This window comes from Pleurodeles waltl, chromosome 3_2, assembly GCF_031143425.1.
Source record: "Pleurodeles waltl isolate 20211129_DDA chromosome 3_2, aPleWal1.hap1.20221129, whole genome shotgun sequence".
In the NCBI taxonomy this organism is placed as follows: Eukaryota; Metazoa; Chordata; class Amphibia; order Caudata; family Salamandridae; genus Pleurodeles; species Pleurodeles waltl.
The window spans coordinates 175,189,062-175,206,164 of record NC_090441.1 but is presented as its reverse complement, the minus strand read 5'-3'; the positions used below and the strand labels follow the sequence as shown (position 1 = coordinate 175,206,164).

At 47.9% G+C, this 17,103-nt stretch overlaps 1 protein-coding gene across 1 annotated transcript in view; it reads left to right on the top strand.

The window, feature by feature from the left end:
- The window catches only part of ZNF142 (zinc finger protein 142), a 70,334-nt gene that overhangs the window by 40,173 nt on the left and 13,058 nt on the right, over positions 1 to 17,103 (top strand). Inside the window, exon 7 of the mRNA XM_069227109.1 lies at positions 7,948 to 11,245. Coding sequence (XP_069083210.1) covers positions 7,948 to 11,245 — 3,298 coding nt within the window. The remainder of the gene's footprint in view (positions 1 to 7,947; positions 11,246 to 17,103) is intronic.

Here is a 17,103-nt window from a genome sequence, read left to right as displayed (position 1 = left end):
CTTTCTATCCAGTGTTGTTAGCCTTACCTGTATTAAGAGAAAGCTGCATTAGGTCTCATGTCTTAAGACTTCTGCCCCTTAAAGAGTGGAACACCCTTGTAGGGATATGAGATGGTGGCATTGGATTAGTAGAGGCAGAGTTAATCATAGATGCAATACCTTCTGTGTGAATGCACTTGCCAATCAGATCCTTGCACAACTCTTTCTGTGAAATATTTGAGGTGTTATACATGACGTGCCATCTTCCTCAATGACTGCTAATTGAGTTAGTGGATGGGAGATTTGTTGATTTGTGCTCTTTGTGGTTTCCTGAACCTGTTCGTCAGAACTCAGAATAGACTAGTATCACTCTGCAGGGGGGAGACCATATTATCATCCCTAACTGTGTAGTGAAATGGAGGAGCCCGGTGTAAGAGCAAAGGCAATATTGGACTTTTTTATTTTTTAATATTCTTTTTTATTTCAAACAAATCTCAGCATACAGTTACAACACATATCAAGTTCACACTAATACCCGCTCATGCAAGGCACATAATAGCATCCGTAAGCTAGCCAACGTTACACAACCACTTTACTTACATCGTCACCTGTGTCTATCCCAGTTGCTCCTTACCGCCCCCCATGAGCCCAGAATGGCAATCCCGTTCCCCCCACCCCCCCCCAATTATCCCACTGTGACTCTGTATGCAACTCGTTTGGATCATATTTTCTCTTATGTCATCATACATCCCCTGCTTTTGTAGACCACCTGTTCCGCCATTTGGCTCCAAAAAGGATCCCACTTCCCCTCAGCCCCATGTACACAGGTTGAAGTCACTATGTCCCATTCTATGCAGCAGTGATCTAGAATAATATGCTGTGTGTAGGACCCTCAGTTGTATGAGACGAAGCGGGCCCTTATAGCTACCTCCCTAGGGCTCTGAACCGCCTCCACCCAATCCTCGTCTTCGAGTCATCTGAGATCGCGCTCCCAGGCGGCCCGCAAGGTTTTCATAGGGTCTGGGGAGTTGTTCATAATTTTCTTATAGGTCAGGGAGAGAGCCTTACTCGTCAAGGGCTCTGTCAGCAGTCTATCCTCTGGGGGCGATGACTCTGGTAACTGTTTCCCCTCCAAATTGTGACTGTGCAGCGTGTGCCCAAGCTGCAACAGCCTATAGCGTTCCGACTGTCCCATCTCATACTCCCTCTCCGTACCCTCAAAGTCCAGGAGCGCCCCTCCCCTCCATACATCCCCCAAACATTCCATCCCAGTCCATTCCCTTTACCTGAACCTCTGGAGTTTCCCGACCTTCTGCAGCATTGTACTGTCCCATAATGGAGTTCTTTTTGTAAGCCTACCCTCCCAACCCAAAAATCTGTTTGTTGCCCTCCAGGCTCTAACCACCGACTGCGTGTGGAATGGCAGTCGGTCTAACACCCACCGCCATACAGTAGTGTGGGGTAGCCTCGGCCTCACATTGCTTCTCGGTCCACACAAAATGTCGGGTCATCCCCTGCCCAAACGCCCAATCATTAATTATGTAAAGTTGTGCTGCCCAATAGTATGTACATATGTCAAGGACCTCCAGTCCTCCTTCAAACACCCCCTTCTGGAGTTTAACCAGGGAGATGTGCAAGCTTCCCCCATCCCAGAGAAGTTTCCTCAGTTCACTGTTATTATTTTGGAACACCCTGGGCGGCACCCTGTAGGGGGTATTTTGGAGGCTGTACAGCAGCCGTGGTAGAGCCATCATCTTTAAGAGTACGGCACGTCCTATCAGGGACAATGGGAGTCCCCGCCGGTGGGAAACATCAGCCTGGAGGCGTCACAGCTGCAATAGCAAATTTTCTTCCAGGAATCTAGTCACATTTCCTGTGACAAAGATACCTAAGTATCAGAACCTCTCCATTGCCATGGGGCTACGCATTGCATGGGCAATACCAGGGCGCCCTTCGCCAGAGGATGAATGATCGATTTGTCCCAATTGATCTGGTACCCACAGTAAGTGCCGAAAATTTGAAAGATATGGAGTAACATATGCACCGTGACTCCCGACATGCTGCATATAGCAGAATATCGTCTGCATACAAGAAGATTAGTTCCTTCCATTCCCCACTTCCTTCAATCCTGTACACCAAAGGGTCCTGTCTTACCCAAGCAGCCAGAGGCTCTAGCACCAATGCTAAAATCAAGGGGGGCAGGGGGAACCCCTGCCTTGTCCCTCTATGAAGAGCAAACGGGTGAAATAGTGTCCCATTTGTCCACACTCTTGCCAGGGGGACCGGTAGAGTTGTAGTATCCACTCACAGAATCTAGGGCCAAATCCCAGACTAGTCAGGGCCGCAAACAAATATGGCCATTTTATACTATTGGATGCCATCCTGGCGTCTAGCGATAGCACCACCACAACCTCATCATAATCTGCGGAGTTCGTCATATGCAAGACCCCATACAGGCATCCGAGGTTAAGTCTAGTGCCCTCTGAGGCTTAAACTGTGCTTGATCCGGGTAAATCAGCGTTGTAATTACCTTTCTCAGTCTATTGGCGAGGATCTTCGCCAGGACCTTAACCTCCACATTCAACAACGAGATGGGCCTGTATAAACTGCAGGTTTCCGGGTTTTTCTCCCTTCTTTGGGATTACTACTATAGTGACCATTCTCTGGTCCATTGGCAGGATCCCCTCCGTCCTAGCTGCCCCAAACATTTTTAACATATATTTTGCTGCATCCTTGGCCACACACTTATACAACTCAACCTTTGTGCCACCACGAAGAGGTAGTCTATTCATGAAAAACTGTTGTGTGCTGTCGAGAAATATGTATGTTGGTTCCCCTCTGGGTTATGTTCCCTCCAGAGGTCGACAAGTCCCATAGCCTCCGCGAACATCTTGGGGGGACTCTCACTCCCCCACCCCCCACATCCTTTTGGACCCTGATAGCCTATCCCTCCTGGCATCGATAATATCATTCATATCGCCACCCAGGATCAAAATACCTTTGGGCAGCCCTAGATGCTTCCACCCCAACTCTCAGAAGGTGTCACTGTGTAGCCTGGGCAGCACATATAGTGAGCAGATATTTATCGTTTGACCCTCCCAAGTGCCGGTCTTCATCACAAATCTGCCCAATGGGTCTGCACGTGTGTCTCCCATGGTATATGCTACAGATGTGTTGATTAATATTCCTGCCCCCTTGAACTAGTTGTGTAGCCCCCATGCGCAACCAGGGAGTACCCCATTTGATCTAACACCTTATATCTGTTCCCTTTCAGATTAGTTTCTTGAAGCTGGATAAAGTCTGGTGTATGTTGCCGGATGTATTGTAAGACTACAGTACGCTTAATTTTATTTCCAAGGCCGTTAGCGTTCCAGGTCATATTCCTGACCTCTGTTTTACCCTTACTTTCGCGGGTCACCCTTTCCTGATCAGTAGCCGTGCCCCCACCCTGTGAGCATTGTGTGGCTGAGCTGAACAAAGAACTTTCTAAAGGGTCGAGAACTGTCCCATAATAACCTCCCTCACAACTCCCCTTCCCCCCAGCTACCCTGCATAGTGGACCTGAACCTGCCCACCACCCCTTATTGAAGAGTGCCTGTCGCCCTAGAACAATCTATCTAGTAAAGGCCTGGCTGGCGTCACCAATCAACTTTTGAATAGTATATGTGGGATCCCGACACCCCTTATCTGACTCAATTAACCATACATCGGCTCTACCGAACCTCCAATTAAGCACTGTTCAGACTGTAGTTGAATGACTGCCTCCTGACAATCCTCCGTCTCTGCTCACTGGCCCCCTGAGTCAAGTATGGTTCTGCACCAGCTGCCTAACTTGTGTTCTTATTCCTTCTTTGGCCCTCGAATGTTGCAGCTCTGTGTCCGGCGGAACACTCTCTCCCTCCGGGTATCTATCCCTATGTCTCCCCCATTCCTTGGCAGGGTTCTGTTCTGATGTGGTCGGTACCGGTTGTACCGCTGCGTTCCTGGTTTGTTGGTCTATGGTCCCAGCTGACTTCCCGCTCCTTGGGAAACGCTTTCCCACCGGACGCCATCCCTCGATCCAGTCTAACACTTCCGCCAGCGTGGCAAAGAACCAGGATTTGCCATCCGCCACTACCCACAGTCTGGCCGGGAAGAGCATCATGTATTTAATATCTTTCGCGCTCAGGTTCTTCTTGACCTCATCAAAGCTCTGCTGCCGATGCTGAACTTGCAGTGTAAAGTCTTGGAAGAACCACACTATAGTATTCTCGTAAGTGAGGTCTCCCTGCGAACGGGCTGCTTGAAGAATGGCATCCAGGTCCCGGTGGTTAAATACCCTAGCTATGATAGTCCTTGGCGGGGCCTCCAGCATGGGCGGCGGTATCGGTGCCCTATGCGCCCGCTCAATGGAGAAACATTTAGAGAGTTGTTTCAGGCGGAGGCGGTTGACTATCAAGTCTTCTAAAAAGAGGTCTATAGCGGGCCTCTCTGCCCCCTTCAGGACCCCCACCACCCAGATATTGTTTGTCCTCGCCCAACCTTCTTGGTCCTCCAGCCAGTCTGCCATCTGTGCCTGGTGTTTTAGGTACAGAACCTGGTCTTTCAGCTTTTTTGTTGTGGATTGCAAAAGATGAATGTGTGATTCCACGGATTTAGCTTTTTCAGACATCTTGTGAAAATCTGCTTGCAGGAGATTGACATCTAATGTAACAGAGTCCAACTTGGGCTCAAGCGAGCTCTTGAGATCTTGAATTGCATCCATTATGGCTCCCAGCAAGGGCTCTGCATCTTTCGGCCTCTCCCCACCCCCAGCACTCTCTGTCGGCTGCTTCGCCACTGTGTACTTGTCCATTTTGTTTGTCTGTGCGTGTGGGTGACTTTTCGGTTTCACCATTTTTCCAATTCCCCCTACGTGTATTTTTTTGGGGGAAGTATGAGGAAGAACCCGCCAGCCCCCCTGCCGTTAATGCTCCTAGTCCTCGACCGGCCGACAACCACTCAATGCGCCCCGTGCCTTGCCCGCAGGCCTCACCGGGCCAGATAGGTTGCTGATGTTCCTTACTCTTTACTCCTTTCTACCCTGTGTCTTGCTTCTCTGCCTCAGGCCCTCTCAATCTGCTGCCTGTTGTGGCCAGGTCTCGCCGCTCCTGGCTGCGCGTCCTCTCTACTATAGCCGCCTCCACCGTGCAGGCCTTTATCCTCACTTTCACCTGCTGTCAGAGTAGGCACTGCCCGGCGTGCCGGGCAGAGCCATCCTCATTGCCAGTCCCGCACTCGCCCCTCGGCGTCTGCTGTCCTCCCTAATATTTGGATGTCCTCAGTCCCCAGCTCAGCGGCTCACTTCCGGGTCTCGGCCTGCCCAGCCCTACCACAGTTCACACTGCCTCCAACGTAATCCACTGGGGGAGGAGGACGGGGGCAGAGGTCCCAAGCCCCCGATCGGGTCCAGCACCCCCCACGGGCTGAGCTAAACACTCCCAGGTCCCAGTCTCTCGGCCGCCACCAGACGCTGGCCCAGCGCGGCCCCACCATCTCTCATTCTCTTTTCTGCTGCTCACCGGTGCCCTTCCCCTCCTGGTGCTCGACAGCTACCAGATTCCAGTGCCTCTTGCGGCCCGTTCCTTCACCGCGGTCACCGAACGAGAATGCTAACTGGTCGGAAGACTTCCGCACCTATGTGGTGGTATTCTTAAATTTCTTCTGTGGGGACAAGTTTTGTACCAATTTAGTCGGATTCTGGGCAGATTATGGGGTTAATTGCTTTAGCTCACCGGCGCTCCCTTACAGTTCAGCCATCTTGGCTGCTGCCAAGCCACGCCCCCAATATTGTACTTTTCAAGCGAATATGCTGCATCATGATTTGGAAAATACTTGTGAAGACATGCCCCCTTGAGAATTTGTGGTACCAGAATTTGTACGTGCATGCTTCCCATCTTTATGAATAATCAACAGACTGCTGGAAGCGCTGTGGTCTTACTCAGTGATGGGAGCCTCTTATGCAGTACTGCAGTAATCTGCATTGCCTCACCATGCCACTGCTACTGCAGGCACTTGTACGGAACGCTGTTGAATGCTGCCACTAAGATGTGGTGCTTTTGGATCCTGATAAGGGGTATCTGGCTTGCATAAATATGATATGATTTTTATTACCTATTTTGGCACAAAAAAAAAAACCTGTAACTTTGGGACCTACGGCCATTGTTTGGGGCGTATAAATTGAAAGACGTGGATCCGATTCAAAGTCCCACTGCTCTTTTGTCCTTAGTCAGCAGCACTTTTAGGTCAGCCTGAGTAGTTAGGCCCAAAGATGGGTGCCACTTATGATTTCCACCTCATTGGACAACTCTGGGTTTGGCAAAAAAAACACCTAAGGCCTGACCTTACTGAAGCCAGTGCCACATGAAAAGAGTCTGGAAAGAAAAGTGCTGTTATAAACACCATGCTTGTTGGAGATGAAAATGGAATGTAAAAGTAAATTATTTCTGCACCTGACCCCATACTACACATTTAATTCTGATCACACTGTTACCATAGCTTTGCCCGAACCTTCTGTTCATTTTAAAATACAAATGTAGTACCTAGAAGAGCACTAATTATTTTCCTAGTACAGTATGAAAAAAATATACATATATTTTATCTATCCCATCCACTTTCAAAGGGACAGTTTCAAAGCCAACCAGTTATGCACTGGCTGGATTCACTGCTTTGGGTGTTGGCCCGTTTATTTAGGTCACAACGGAGTGAAGTCAGCCCTCTCTCTATTGCCTACCTGATTATATTTTGATCTGACATGGCCAAATTCCTACTGCCCCTCCAAATTACTCAACAGACCCCTTGTAAAATTCATGGAAGTGAACCTCCTTATTCCCCATAACCCAGCAGTGCTGAAAATGTGTGTTCTGACATTTTAAAATGTCTAATATCTTGATGACTTGTGACGCATTGACAAGATTCGTGGCTCATGATTCACTTACTGGTTCAATGCACATAAGGAAAAGGTAGCATTTGCCTAACTAACCTGGCCTGGATGATTGTATTCTAATGCAACATGAGTTGCTTCTCATATTGTGGAAAATCTGCATGCTTTGGGTTATGCATTGTGTGTGAAATGTCACAGATGAGGTTATACAGAAACTATTTTTTCCAAATGTAGTCCTTCTAACATCAAAATGAAGAAGCTTTGTGTGATTCGAGCACTACTCATCTTTTTTGGGAAAAAAAAATCCTCATTCCTCGTTTATTTAGGCATCAGTCAATAGGCACAAAAAAGCCACTAATGACCAGTTTGTAACTCTGAGAATTCACCTTGACAATAGCAGTTAAACCCTATGGTTATGGCCAGTACACCTTTAGGTGTTAGTTAAAAATGCATTAAAATCTGCACACATGCCTACACCAATCATACATTTCTTAATTGGTAAAGGACTTCCATGTAAAGTTTGAACATATTTAGTGTGTAATACTCTCTTGTCCACAGATCAAGGTTTAATAAACATTTACTTTATCTTCAGTCATGATTGCCATGGGTGAGGGTATATGTTTCCTTTCATGTACACACATTTAGAGCCACATTTTGAAATAGGTATACCATAATTGGTCATATGCTGTGTCAGAGTAACAGACACTCTGCACACAACCTCAGTGGTCACTCCCAAGCGACCACCAACACACTGATAAGACAATAAATGCAAATGTATCAAATGATTTCTGTCTGCAGATTCAGATAGTGGTTTCACACTTCATATTGAGTAGTTTGTAATTGCACCTGAGTTAATGGTAACACACTCAATATCATTGCAACGGAAGCACTGTTGTGCACAGAAGGATCTGGTATTGTTGTGCATCACAAGGTTTCTTTGGAAGGATATTTCTAAACTAACATTCACACTTGCAAAAGTTACCATTGACTCTCAGAAGGATGATCACTTTAATTGTAAGCCAATGGTTCTCATTCCAGTTCATTGTTTTCTCTTATTTTCTTCCTAGATATCGTTGCAATCAGTGTTCCTACCGTTGCCATCGAGCTGACCAGCTCAGTAGCCACAAGTTGCGCCACCAAGGCAAGTCCTTGATCTGTGAAGTCTGCGGTTTCGCCTGCAAGCGCAAATATGAGCTGCAGAAACATAAGCAGGCCAAGCATTCTCAGAACTACCAAATGCCTGTATACCAATGCCAGTATTGCAGCTATCAAAGTAAGTACAAGCAGGCCCTCCACAACCATGAAAACTGCAAGCACACCAAGCAGAAGGAGTTCCGCTGCGCTCTGTGCACGTACCGGACATTCAGTAACACCAGCCTTTTTTTACATAAACGGAAGATTCATGGCTATGTCCCAGGTGACAAAGACTGGCTAGAAAATTATGCAAACAAGGAACTAGAGATCAACTCTGCTGACGTGTTAATAAACTATGACCTTAGTGCTGCATTGAGGTTAGAAGCTAACCTGACCACATCTGGAAGGGATCTGCCTCAAAGAGCCAAACCAGCTGCTGTAGAAGCCCATACCAATGTTTTTTCACAGATCAATGGTGAAGCTGTGTCTGACAGTGAACCCTCACAGCTTAAACCCCAATATTCCATGGAAGGTGGACCAACAGACTTTTTTTCACAGACTTCCTCTTTGGAACCGCATTCTCACCTTCCTGATCGCACTTCTAACGACATTGCGAGCTGCAGCCTGCCGCTGGAGAACATAGGTACCCAGGTTGATTCCATCTCCGCTTCTAAGCAGTTATCTAAAGACTCTACAGCCATGGAGTTTGAGGACATGGAGGCATTAAACTGTGAAGAACCGTCCACAAGATATCCAGACCTGGACACAGGGCAAGCACTGGTAATGGAAGAAAATAGTAATGCTGTGGACAGCTTTCAAGATTCTGAGATGTCAAATGGGCCACATACAGAAGAGTGCAGTGGATTAGAACATGTGGTTGTCTCTAGTGCAGCAAAGAGTGTGATAAATAATGCAGCAGATGCCATGAATAGCCTTTCCGAGAAGCAGCCACCAGCACTTGAGAAGTCTTTGTTAGATGCTGGCCTTGAAACAGATGGACAGATTAACATTGACATTCAGGAGTCCTGGGCCAGTGTACTTAAGCCAGGAGCACTCTTGACTATTGACCTGACTGTCTGCAGCTCTGCTGCTCCTGAGCAGAAGTTTTCATCTACAGAAGATGACCCAACTATTTTCTCAGAATGCATGGAAGAAGAAAGTAGACCCGAGTCGGCTCTTAAAGCTTTACGAAAGCAAGACAAAGACCAGGCTGAGTCCCTCATGTTGGAAGGAAGGGTGCAGATGTTAGTGCTTCAGTCTGAAGCCCAAGTGTTCAAATGTGAAAACTGCTCCTACATTACAAGGAAGGAACGGGCCCTATCCCTGCACTCCAAAGCTGGCTGCCTGGGAAGAAAGTCCAGCCTGCTGTGTAAGGAGTGTGGTGCCAGTTTTAAACAGCAGAGGGGCTTGAACACCCACGTCATGAAAAGATGCCCAGTCATCCAAAAAAAGAACAAATCGAGGACTCCCTTTCATTTAGAACATGAAAGTTGCCCAACCACAAGGCAAAGTGTGTTGCAGCTAGAGAGCGTGTCCAATGAGTTGGCATGTGCAATTGTATCCTCTTTGTCACATAACCAAAGTGTTTTAGGAACACAGTGTGGTGAAAATGGTGTGGAGGATATCCAGGAATCTGCAGGTAAGGTCCTAGTTGACCTTTGTGTCCCTCAGGAAGTGGTTTGTGAGGATGTTTCGTGTGATGCACTGCTTAGAGAAATGCCACCTGGCAGTAACTATGTCTCGGGAGCAGATTGTCCTAGCTCGCCTCAGAGCACAGACAAGTACACTTTCCAGCAAGGGAAATACCACTGCTGTGGCTGCTCGTTCGTATGTTCTAGACTCTCAACTATAATCTGCCATGTGGAGGAAGCTTGCAGACAGTTGCAACAGTTTAAGTGCTCCATGTGCACAGACGTTTTTTGCTCAAAGATGGCTTTAAAAGATCATCAGATGGAGAAGCACATGGTCCTGGAGTCTACCTCAGAAGGAGGAAGTTGCACTGGCTCTTCCAGGGAGGATGGGGACCAAGGAAATAGTGACCAAGAGCAGGATGGTGACGCTAGTGAAACCGATCTGGTCAGTGACTTGCCAGGCACTTTGGAACTGGGAAGAAAAACTGGATCCAAAAAAGGCAAGGGCGAGTGTCTGTTCTGTCCTGAATGTCCTTTCACCTGTTACCAGGAGAGAGCCATGGAGACTCACAAGAAGAGAGGCTGTTTGAAGTCTGGGGAGTTCCAATGTCCTTCCTGCTCCTTCAGCTGCAAGTCTTCCAGGGCTCTTAAGCATCACAAACAGCTTCATAAGAAGTTCTACAGCAAGAGGCCACAACTGAGCTGCAGGCACTGTGAGTTCACCTGCAAGCAGTCCCGATGCTTAAAACAGCACATTAGGATCCGCCATGAGGGCGTGAAGCCCTACAAATGCACTTACTGTAACTTCAGCACTACTCGGCGGTACCGCCTAGAGGCCCACGAGTCCCTGCATACAGGTTTAGGGAGGATCGCATGTGATGTGTGCAGCCAGACATTCGGCACGAACTCCAAGCTGAGGATTCACAAGTTGCGGGTGCACGAAAAGAAGCCCACCCACTTCTGCTCACTGTGTGACTACAGCGGCTACAACCAGAACGACATAAACAGGCACATGAACAGCTGCCACAATGGGGAACTCCGCTTCAGCTGCTCCCAGTGTGAGGCTAAGTTCAGCTCTGAGACAGCCCTAAAACAGCATTGCTTGCGCAAGCATGAAGAGAAGATCTGCCTCCGCTGCGAGCACTGCTTCTTTGTGTGCCACAGTGATACCACACTGAAATACCACATGCAGAAACAGCACCCCCAACTTCAGTGTGGCACCTGCAAGGAGATGTTCGACAGCCGTGATGACCTTGAGGGCCACAAAAAGAGCCACTTCAGCCATCACTGTGAACTCTGTGACTTTGCCGCCAAAGAACGGCCACAACTTGTGCACCATTACATGGAGGCGCATGAGCCTAATGCAGGTGTAGAGCGTGGTCTTCGTTGTCCCTTTTGTGACTTTGCCTGCCAGCATCAGTTGGTGCTCGATCACCACGTGAAAGGACATGGTGGCACTCGAGCATACAAGTGCTCAGACTGTCAATATACCACCAAGAACAAGCAAAAGATCACTTGGCATATCCGCATCCACACTGGGGAGAAGCCGTACAAGTGTCACCTTTGCTTGTATGCCTGTGCTGATCCCTCCCGCTTGAAGGTAAGCTTTAGTTACCACTGGACTTGCTTGTTAGATTGGATAGGTTAGTGTACTTGTGTTGTGTGAAAGTAAGGGCAGTAGCAGGTGCACTGCTCTGCTTAATGAAGCAAAGCTAGCTCTCCAATCGAGCTTCAGATGTTGACCTTAGCCAAAGGATATTCATTTACTATCAGTTGCATTAGAAATGTCAGGATTTTGGGCAAAGGTAATGTTAAGCCTTAAGTTTGCTTGCCATCATTGGCCGCAGACATGTCACTGAGCAAGTGTGTATGACGGCAACACCTTAAATTACCAGAAGAAGAATCTCTCCCAGCAGGTTATAAAGATCACATCCCTTGGAGCTTCACTTAACTATCTGAATTGTCTGTTCATATTGTGCTATAAACAGACCAAAAAGAGCCCCAAATGCTGTAGATACATATAGAGAAATCATCACTCTCCGCTGGGTGTTATCCATCCCTGAGAAAGGGAAACACTTCAGAACTATGTATTGATTACTGGCTGACTTTGTGCCTTTGGAGACATGGCTGAGCTCAATAAATAATCCAAATGCATTGGGAGAGGAAAGATTGGCACCAGCTCTCCCATGTATCTCTATCAAAAAAATGAGAAAGGGGTGGTAGTATTCTTTGTGCTATGCACAAAGTTGTGGCATAATCACTGGTCCTCTCTTAAAGCCCAACATGACCTTTAGCAGAACTGGGGAAAAATGAGAAGGGTACCTGTGTTGGTATTAAGCAGGCTTAGGTGTGCCCTTTTTTCCATGGCTTGGCGTAAACCACTGGGAGTTCTTTTATTACACAGGTATCAATCCAGGTTGTCACGCAGTATGTTTTCAGACAACATTTCTGCCACTATGCCACATCTTGGCATACTCCTGTACCATGAGTACATTCTGTTGCTGGCAATATGACCGAGTAAGTTAAATTCTCAACATGGACATCTGATGTGACCTGCAGGTCTCAAGCGTAAACACAGGCAAGGCTATGGACTTTGATTCTTCCAAAGTTGGTAAATTGAATGCCATTAACTTGTACAACAGCAACACTGGTTATTCACCTTTCTTGGAAATTTCATAAATGTATTACAGTGTGCTATAGAAAATAGCCTATTAAGGGCTCCTGGTCGTATCATGCATAATACTGGCTAGAGCACAGTGGAGTGAGCCTTGCTAATTAAGAATGTTTGGATGTGGGAGTGCACACCACAGGACACTTAATACCATTGGGATAAGGTGCGTCATCAAAAAGAACAGCAAGCCATAGCCTCAACCCCTACATAGATTATTAAATATTTGCGTGCCAGGATAGGGCGCTAAGGGAAAATCACAACTCCTGCGGAAAATAGTCAAAGCTCAACTGTGAAGTAATGTAAAGGAAGTGGGAAAGCAAATTGTGTACCAAGGTATGGAAAGCCCCGGGTTGCAAGCTGGTGAGGCCTTGGTGGATTAGTGTAAATCAGGAATGCTTTGGGCCCCTCTCTGATGATCAGACTTTATTGTTGTCACTTCCAGTAGTTTCCTGAATTATACCAATGCACATATACTTCTGCAACACCGCAGATCTCCAAGTGGTTAGGAGTGGCCAAAAGGTGGGGTGGTGGTTCTGTTATTAATTTATTTGATTTATAATGCTCATAATATGTCACCAAGACATGTTCACAATGCAAATAAACATAATATGATCCTGTAATCCCTTGGATGAGATAGAAGAAGGAAAGTGTAAATGTAAAACAATAGAAAGAAATGATACAAAGGGGCTCATAAACTGTCCGCCGAACCTCCGATGGGGGAGGTTGCCGTCATGCAGGCTACCTCCCCGCCTGCCTCATTAAGAGTTTCCAGCTAGGTCAGTGAGTGGAAACCTGAGGTTCCACCTACTAGCCTAGTGGGAAGCAACCTATTGCATTGTCTCTGGCTCATAATCGAGCAGGGGGCAATGCTGTAGAGCTCGGGTGCAATGTTTATTTTCTGCAAACACTGAACTTTGCGATGGTGCCGGCCAGGGGGGCCCTGCACTGCCCATGATAAGTGCATGGGCAGTGCAGGGGGGGGCCCCTGCACCTGTTCTCCGCCAGCATTTTAATGGTGGTGGTACCACCATGAATCCGCTGGCGGAAAAGGGGGTCGTCATCCCCAGGGCAGTGCTGCTTGCAGCGCTGCCCTGGCGGTATAGGACCGCCGCAACCCCCAGACCGCCGGGATCTCTGATCCTGGCTGAGCTGGAGGTCAGACTGCCAGGGTTATGATGAGGTGCTTGGACCACCATCCGCAAGTATGGCGGTCTAATGACCGCCAGACTTGTATAGAGGTCCAAAGTCTCATTTGTCACCAGGGGTCCAACCCCTCCATGAAAAACAGATGGTGGTTCAGATGGAGACTATCATACATTAGAAGTTTCTTTAAAGTGGTAGATTTCAAGGATCCTGAGATTCCAAGAGGAGATCCCACGAGTTCTAGAAGCAGGCTTCCTTTAATTTTCACACCATATTTCTTTCTCTTGTGTTTGGAGGAGAGCTGGGAAATGGAGTGTCACATCCCATTTGCATTGCTAGATCTGTGGCCTGGCCAAGACCCCATATGAGGCCTCATGTCTTGTAAGTGCTTGGTGTCTTCCCCCCACATGATCTGAAAAGAAGTCCTAAAACATTGAGTTTTACCCTTATTTACCTGTTATTCTGCCGTCACCAGTGAAATAGTTGAAGGAATCAAATGATGTAGGTATGTAGTATGTTGTTATTGTGTCTCATGACTCTGAGTCTATCATGCAACCCTTCACTTTAATGAATTGTGAAGCTCTTGCATTTAAATGTAGGGTCACAGACAATTACACTTTCCATGGACTCTTGACTCATAGACCACCTGGACCGAATGTCTCCTTCATAGAAGATATTTGTGATCATCTTGAGGTTACCTAACGATATTCAAATTATACCATATTAGGAGACTTCAATGTCCATTTGGAAGATTCATGTTATAAGGATGCCTCGGCCTTAATAGAATCTCTAGGTTGCTTTGAATTAACCCAGAGAGTGATCTCGGCTAATCACAAAATTGGCCATACCAGTATCTTTTCAAATTACTTAACCCCTTCGCTGCCAGGCCTTTTCCCCCTCCTGCGCCGAGCTTGTTCGATGGCATCTGTCGCTGTAGATACACATGTTGTGCATAGCCCGCCATCTGGTGTTGGGTCGGAGTGTTACAAGTTGTTTTTCTTCGAAGAAGTCTTTCGAGTCACGGGACCGAGTGACTCCTCCTTTTGTCTCCATTGCGCATGGGCGTCGACTCCATCTTCGATTGTTTTCTTTCCGCCATCGGGTTCGGATGTGTTCCTGTCGCTCCGAGTTTCGGAACGGAAAGTTAACTAACTATCGGAAGATTACGTCGGTATTGTTGCGTTCGGGATCGGCTTAGATAGAATCAACACCGCATCGAAGTTTGAAGAGCTCCGGTGCCCTTCGGAGTAGCTTTCGATCCCCCGTCGGGGCCTGGTCGGCCCGACCGCGTGTCAGACAACGCAGATGGAACGGACCCCGTTTCGTTTCTGTCCCAAATGCCACAACAAATACCCGTATTCAGACCAACATTTGGTCTGTAACCTGTGCCTGTCGCCTGAGCACAGTGAACAGACTTGCGAGGCCTGTCGTGCGTTCCGGTCCCGAAAGACACTCCGTGACCGTCGAGCCAGAAGACTTCAGATGGCGTCCACGCCGACAGCACACCGAGAGTTCGAGGAACAAGAGGAGGAAGAAGCCTTCTCGATCCACGAATCGGACTCCGAGGAATGCGACGATCAAAGAACTGTGAGTAAGACGTCGAAGGCAACACACAAGAAAATTGACAAGGCCCAGGGGACGCCACTGCCACCAGGCCATGGCTCGACCCATAAATTCGGTGACCGACCGTCGGCACCGAAAAAGGCTGAAACAGGGCCGAGATCGTCCGACTCCGGTCGAGACACCGGCATGCAGCCTGCTCGGGACCGAGACAGTGCTGCTGAAAAGGATCGACGCCGAGATAGCGGTGCCGAAAAGGCTCGACGCCGAGACAGTGGCACCGAGGAAGATCGACGCCGAGAGGTTTCGACTCCAAAAAAGAAAAAAGTCACCTCGGAGCCGAAAAAGAGTACAAACAGGGTTTCGGTGCCAAAACGAGCCGCAACCGACCCAGTTACCGGTTCCTATTCAGAGGAGCAATCACTGTCCTCTCAGATGCGAAAGCATAGATTTGAGGAAGAGTTGCAATCCACCGAAGTGGACCATACGCAGAAACGTATTTTCATACAGGAAGGAACAGGGAAAATAAGCACCCTTCCCCCAATTAGGAGAAAAAGGAGACTGGAGTTTCAAACAGACCAAGCACCACAAACAAAATTGGTGAAAAAGGTAACTCCGCCACCCTATCCTCCACCTGTAACTAACGTTTCACCAGCACAAACTCCATCACATTCCCCGGCTCACACCACCGCGAGCCAAGGTGACCAGGACCAAGACGCTTGGGACTTATACGACGCCCCAGTGTCGGACAACAGTCCAGAGGCGTATCCCACAAAGCCCTCACCACCAGAAGACAGCACGGCTTATTCACAAGTGGTGGCTAGAGCGGCAGAGTTCCACAACGTAAACCTCCACTCAGAACCAGTCGAGGATGACTTCTTATTCAACACCCTCTCCTCCACCCACAGCTCCTACCAAAGCTTGCCTATGCTCCCAGGAATGCTTCGGCACGCAAAGGAAATCTTCAAGGAGCCGGTCAAGAGTAGGGCAATAACACCAAGGGTGGAAAAGAAATATAAAGCGCCTCCCACAGACCCTGTTTTCATCACCACACAGCTGCCACCAGATTCAGTCGTAGTAGGAGCAGCTCACAAGAGAGCCAACTCCCACACATCTGGGGATGCACCACCCCCAGATAAAGAGAGCCGCAAGTTCGATGCAGCCGGAAAGAGAGTCGCAGTACAGGCTGCAAACCAGTGGAGCATCGCTAACTCCCAAGCACTACTTGCGCGCTATGACAGAGCCCATTGGGACAAGATGCAACACCTCATTGAGCATCTACCCAACAAACTGCAAAAGAGGGCGAAGCAGGTGGTTGAGGAAGGACAGAACATATCTAATAATCAGATACGCTCCTCTATGGACGCAGCGGACACAGCTGCGAGAACAATTAACACATCTGTGACTATAAGAAGGCACGCATGGCTACGAACGTCTGGTTTTAAACCAGAGATACAGCAGGCAGTGCTCAATATGCCATTCAATGAAAAACAACTGTTCGGACCAGAGGTGGACACGGCAATTGAGAAACTGAAAAAGGACACTGACACTGCTAAAGCCATGGGCGCACTCTACTCCCCGCAGAGCAGAGGAACCTACAGCACCTTCCGCAAGACCACCTTTAGAGGGGGGTTTCGGGGTCAGGCCACACAAGCCAGCACCTCACAGACAACACCGTCCAGCTACCAGGGACAGTACCAGAGGGGAGGCTTTCGGGGCCAATACAGAGGACAATTCCCTAGGAATAGGGGAAAATTTCAAAGCCCCAAAACCCCTACAACCAAGCAGTGACTCACATGTCACTCACCCCCTCCACACAACACCAGTGGGGGGAAGAATAGGTCAGTATTACCAAGCATGGGAGGAAATAACTACAGACACTTGGGTCTTAGCAATTATCCAACATGGTTATTGCATAGAATTTCTACAAATCCCTCCAAACATACCACCAAAAGCACAGAATTTATCAAAACAACATTCAGACCTTCTGGAAACAGAAGTTCAAGCATTATTGCAAAAGAACGCAATAGAACTAGTACCAGAAGCACAAATAAACACAGGAGTTTATTCACTGTACTTCCTAA